Source organism: Lolium perenne, chromosome 6 (genome assembly GCF_019359855.2).
Source record: "Lolium perenne isolate Kyuss_39 chromosome 6, Kyuss_2.0, whole genome shotgun sequence".
Lineage (NCBI taxonomy): Eukaryota > Viridiplantae > Streptophyta > Magnoliopsida > Poales > Poaceae > Lolium > Lolium perenne.
This window is the reverse complement of record NC_067249.2, coordinates 68,557,662-68,563,805: the sequence shown is the minus strand read 5'-3', so window position 1 is coordinate 68,563,805 and position 6,144 is coordinate 68,557,662. Positions and strand designations below refer to the sequence as shown.

The window sequence follows — 6,144 nt, the reverse complement described above, 5'->3', positions numbered from 1 at the left end:
GGATCGAAAGAAAAAGGCAAGTGACCAAATATCAGGAGCCAAAAATAATTCAAGAAAAGAAAGTTTTATAGTACATAGAGGATGACATGCGGGTCCCATTTAGCAGCAGCGGTATCACCGTTTGAGAGGCGGGACGGGATCGAAAGAAAAAGGCAAGTGACCAAATATGAGGTGCCAAAAAAAACTCCAAGAAAAGAAAGTTGATTGCACATAGAGGATGACATGCGGGTCCCATTTAGCAGCAGCGGTCTCAACGTTTCCAAGGCGGCAAGGGATCAAAAGAAAAAGGAAGTAGCCAGAAATCAGGGGGTCAAAAAAAATCCAAGAATAGAAAGAATTTTGGTTCATAGAGGATGACATGCGGGACCCATGATCCTGCATCGTAAACGGCTCGATCGGAGAGCGTTGAACGAGATGGCGCGATCGAGAAAAAAAACAATGCCAGAGAGGCTGCCATCTGGGCCCTACATCCCTCGGCGGTGCGGATTTGCGTTGACTCGGCCGGCGAACCCGAGAATTCGAGATGCACCACGTCCCGGGGCACCATACGCAACATTTTGGCCGTTTTCGTCGGGCTAGGTGGCCTCAAAAACGAGAAAAAAAATGTTTTGACATGCACAACGGAGAGACCAAAAATCGTCGGCCATGGTACACTAGCAACCACGGCGCGACTTCAACTTCGTCAGCCATGGCAACTTTTCTTGTAGTGTAGGTTCCCAATAGTCCTTGGATCAAAGGGGCATCCATCCTATGGCCAAGATTGCATCCCACCTCTATACATAGGAGGGGGAAAACCCCTCCTCCACACCAGCACCAAGTCCAAATAGGAAGAAGGGACAAGGGCCACTGCCCCCAAAGGCAGCCGCCGCCCATAGGTATCCTCCGGCGCCTCCTTGTCGCCTGCGCCGCCTCCTCTCCACATCGGCGCCGCCACAGGGATCTTTCACACCATCTCCACATTGGGTTGCACCTCTTCATCAACATCCATAGCACCTATCCATCATCTCCCTATTGTAATCTCTTGGCAAACATGATGTGTATTGCAGTCTATCATTTTCCCATGATCTATTGTGTTTTGATGTCCTTGTTTGAGTACTGACTTGTTCTTCGCAATTGTGAGATAATTTGTTGATGGTTTCATATAAGTATTTGTTATCTTCTATGATGATCACTTGTACTAATATATGAGTGCACACATATGTTGGGAAATGCATGAGGTTGTCACCATTGCATGACGATAGGAGGAGGGACAACTGGAGCTTGACCGAAACCATGTCCCAATTCTTAGATTCATGTTGTATTAATTCATGGTTAATCAACATGGGGTATAACTATGGGGACTTTTAAATTTACAGCGGTGGTTGGATTTTATGTCTTAATAATTCTCTTGTTTGTTCTTAATTTAGGATCAATCACTAGTGGTGTATTTGCTCATGTTTATGGTTGCACCAATCTATGGCTCCTCTCTACAAGAAACATTAAGAAAACTATATTGAGCTTCATTAATTGTGACAACCACACAAATGAGATAGCAATTTGCCTGAACGATTACTCCCTTGAGTTATTTCATCTTACTCCACTTTTCATATCACTTTACTTATCTTGCATTAATTTTACTTAAGTCTTGCATTTTACTTTTCAGCATTTGTAGTTTTATAGTAGAAACGTCTTCATATACACACACTATAGATCCTAGCTTTGCATAGAAGGTCATATAAGTGGGTTATAGAACTTTACAGAATATATAGTTTACCTTCAACTCCTCGTGGGTTTGACACTCAAATAGTTATCGAATTGTACTGCGGTGATACCCTTCACTTGGGGCTTATCAATTGGCTTGTAGCAACTTTTTTGATGGGCAATGAGAGGTTTTTTGGATTTTTTCTCAATAGTAGTAAGATTATCTGGTCCTCAATCCCATCAAATATAGGAATAATAACTAACAACTTGGAAAGATTCTTACTCCGTTTATTTAAACCATGTAGCAATGACTTAAACATTGCGGTAAATATGTGTGTGTCATTTTTATATAACCTATTATAATTCCATGAATTTGCAATAATTTTAGTAAATCCATCAAATTTAGGCCAATATTCCTCAAACATGAAAATTGGAGCCTCGGAAATGTGTTATCTGGATTTGAATCATGATAGAAATGTGATAAAATCCTAATATTTCCAAAGGAGTAGATAGGGTATTACCGTATTAGGATAATGAATAGTCCAATCATGAGAAGTGAATATCCAATCTAATTTCTCAAGCATTGGTTGCTCTTGCATGTTGGACCAGGCATAAGATTTTCCTTTGAGTGGTACTTCCTCTAAGTCATGTTGATGTATAATTAAATTAAAAAGGAGCATGTTATTATGATTACCGCCGGGTCTATTTCTATCTATATTACTTGTTATCATGTTAAAATATCCTATTATAATCCATAAGCCATAATTAGATGAATCAAGTTGCATGAGCCGGTCAACAAATACTTGTCTACCTTCATTATCGCAGGGTGCATAAACATTGGTGACATGTGTCATGTGTATACCTTGTTGGGTGCCCAATGTTACTATACCGAGTGCGGTTCAGTCGAAGGCCCATGAAGCATATAGTGCAACAAGCTGTCAAAGTCCAAGAAGCTAGGCGCATCAACTACGGAAAGCTCATAGAAGTAAGAAACCTACATGAACACAACTCCAATACTAGTCGACTAGGACTCTTGTAAACCCTAGTCTAGTTGCATATATAAAGCTAAAAATGGCGCCCCTTGAGGGCACAAATTATTCTGATATCGCATTGTACTAGACTAGACACAACCCCGTCTACGGTGGCACCTTGTAACACAACTATGTTCATATACTGGTTGCTAGTAGGACGTAGCGATCCTCCACCGCGTGGACGTGAACCTGGGTACATCGTGTGCCATCTCGTTCCCGGAATCTCCATCGCCGCCTTTCCCTAAAATCCAAGTCCATAACCCTGGACATTTGCCGAGATCACCCCTCATCAAAATGCGAGACTTTAGAGTTAACATTGCATTTTATCTCAACTGTAACTTAGAAATTAGATTGGCTGGCAACAGTCCTAGAGAACAACGATTCACTGATAAGATCACCAGAGTTTCCAACAGGTGGCTGATAAGCAAACAGATTTTCATCCTTCTTGGAAAAAAATTCTAGATAATTATTTTCAAAAGATATTTTTGGCTTCTTGCAGACAAAAAATATTGATATTTCCTTGATTGATTTTATGTGCGAGATCATTGCATTTTCCTTGGGAATTAACTCATCGTATATTCCAGCACAACATATTCCATATTATGCTATTATTCATTATAACTAATGGATATGGGTATCATACACATGAGAACAAGCATTGCACTCATGTAAATAGACAAAGCAATAACAATATATGGACTAGATGACTGGATAAAATCAACCAAATAAACAAATAGAAAATACAACTATAACATCATCTTATAGCAAATAGTCTGATCACAGTAAGTGTTGATAAAGGGAAACCTCACAAAGTCATCGAGGGAGTTATGATAAAACAAACATGACATGGAAATAGGAAATCTTAGGATAACATAATAGCAGTGGCCCATGTTCTTGTGAAGTCGTTGCATTAGTCTACACACTATCATTAGAATTTCCGTAGTTCAAGATAGTAGTAGAGACATTTGTAGGAGCCATCTGACGGTAACTAGTACCAATCGCCTTGACAGTCTCCATGGGAAGAGCGGGAGGTGGAGCATTCAGATTATTAATAACGACAACTTCAAATTGGTTTGCAAGATTGATTGGGGTAACACCATTAGAACTGCATGCATAAGCGTTTGCATTTGCTTTTGCTACTTCTGACAATATTAGTGGTTTTTGGAGTAACTTTATTGCGCTTGTGTTTGGGGAAATTGTTAGGCTTAGGAATGACAACAATGTCACTGTCATATTCAGTACATTGTCTGCATTAGGATCAGACAGTGCAATAGCATTGTTGAGAGAGACCAGCATTAGCAGGGATAGTGTTTATCTGAATGAAACACTTTATTTTTTCCCTCAAGCACAAGCAATAAAGTCTAGGTCATCATTCCCCATAAGGTTGGAAATCATACAAGTGAAATGGTTGATAGCATCATTGTCTTGATTAACAACAAGTGCAACAAGGAGCTTCATTTGTCGGAGGTGTACCACGCTCCGAATTTCCTTCGACAACTGGAAGTGCAGCATTGGCACCTTGATCAACAACTTGTCCTCTACAACGTTGTCTTGCATCTGGTGATCTAGGACATTGTGCCAAAAATCTTCATGTACAAGGCCTCGCATCAACCAATGCAGAGGCCGGGGATCACCCCCATTTCGAAAAAAAAAACAAGGCCTCGCAGCCCGACCACCTCCTCCACGGCCGTATCTTCTGCTCCAAGCAGTCGTCGGTTCACATCGCGTTCTCTGCTTCCTTTCAACCCATTCTAATTTGTGCCTTGTTTGTAGCATATTTTTATGCTCATTTTTGGTTGTAAACGTTCCTTACAGTGGAGCAGATAAGCAAAGAGCCTCCAAGAAGTTTTGTGGCTATGATCTTTGAGCTACTCCCTCCGATCCATATTACTTGATGCTAAAATGGTTGTATCTACAACTCAAATGTGTCTAGATCATACCTGGCCATGGGAAGCCCGGCCCCGCCTGAAATTCTCGGGCTTGGGCCAGCCCAAGCATGCCTGTGGGCCGGGCCTAGGCCGCAGATTTAGGCCCGATGGTCAGGCCGGGCCGGGCCTGGGCTCGAGAAATGCGTCAAATAAGAAAGAGGCCCGGCCCAAGGTCCGATGGGTATTTCATGTGATGGGCCGGGCTTGGGCCAAAATTTCAGGCCCAATGGCCGGGCCAGGCCTAGGCCTGGGTATTTTGCGTCAGGCTTTGTTAGGCCCGGCCCGAAGCCCGGCCCGAAGCCCGGCCCGGCCCGAAGAATGCCTAGGTATAGTCTAGATACATCTAGATTAGCGTGAAGTAACATGAATCGGAGGGAGTAAGATCTTTTTAAAATGTAAAAAAATTAAGCTAACAATCAAGTCTCGAAGGTACCACCAGGTCACTGATCCGGCCTCTCCCCAGCGAACCAATCACAGCGCTGCGTTTACAATCCCGCGGATCGGCCCGCCCTCCTCGCCATGTTCGGAATCCAGCCCGTCCGTCTCCAATCGAACGCGCGAAGACGGGCCTCTATTTCCACCACAGGGTTCGGCCACTCCTATAAATAAACTCGCGTACCCCGCAGTTGTATCACACCAGAAAATTTCCACAATTCTCCCCCGCTTGATTTCTTCGCGCTCTTCTCCTGTCTCATCGTCAGCAATGTCGGGCCGTGGCAAGGGAGGCAAGGGCTTGGGCAAGGGTGGCGCCAAGCGCCACAGGAAGGTGTTGCGCGACAACATCCAGGACATCACCAAGCCGGCGATCCGGAGGCTTGCTCGCCGTGGCGGCGTGAAGCGCATCTCCGGCCTCATCTACGAGGAGACCCGCGGCGTGCTCAAGATGTTCCTCGAGAACGTCATCCGCGATGCCGTCACCTACACCGAGCACGCACGCCGCAAGACCGTCACCGCCGTCTACGCGCTCAAGCGCCAGGGACGCACCCTCTACGGCTTCGGCGGCTGAGCTCGGTGGTTCTCTTAGCTGGGTCGGCATGTGCCTATAGGTGTTACCGTGTTAGGGTTTCGATTGGTTGCGTGAATGTAGTCTGTAGTGGAATTTGTTGCATATGGATGGAAGATGAGTGATTGAAAGGATAATTGCTGTTGGATAGTCGATCTGGTGTCTTCACATTTTGTTTATGAAGAAATGTCTGTTCGTCAATTGTGTTTCTGACAGCTATGATGCTTGTTTCCAGTCCTCAATTAGCATCTGAACTAAGATGGACTTTGTTATGCCAATCAGGATTAAAACTGTCTGCACCTAAACTCACATTCAATTAGATTGTTATGCCAACTGCGTCATGCTTTTTAACTGAACATGCTCCAATCATATTTTTTCCTTTGTTTCACTGCTGTTATTTGCATCTTACAGGCTTATAACTCGCGAAAACAGTTTTAGGCATGTTTGAATGTGTTATTTGACACTGTTCTCTCTTTAACTTGGTATCCCAACTCTTCTATTA

At 43.6% G+C, this 6,144-nt stretch overlaps 1 protein-coding gene across 1 annotated transcript; it reads left to right on the top strand.

Annotated features, from left to right (window-relative positions):
• Nucleotides 1–5,340: 5,340 nt before the first annotated feature.
• LOC127310390 (histone H4-like) lies at nt 5,341–5,660 on the top strand. The gene has a single exon (XM_051341071.2). It carries the CDS (start codon nt 5,343–5,345, stop codon nt 5,643–5,645), a length of 303 nt encoding a protein of 100 aa, XP_051197031.1. The 5' UTR covers nt 5,341–5,342; the 3' UTR covers nt 5,646–5,660.
• Nucleotides 5,661–6,144: the final 484 nt, after the last annotated feature.

Bases quoted from the DNA above. Each gene is read 5' to 3' on its own strand.
- LOC127310390 (XM_051341071.2), top strand. From the start codon at position 5,343: ATGTCGGGCCGTGGCAAGGGAGGCAAGGGCTTGGGCAAGGGTGGCGCC.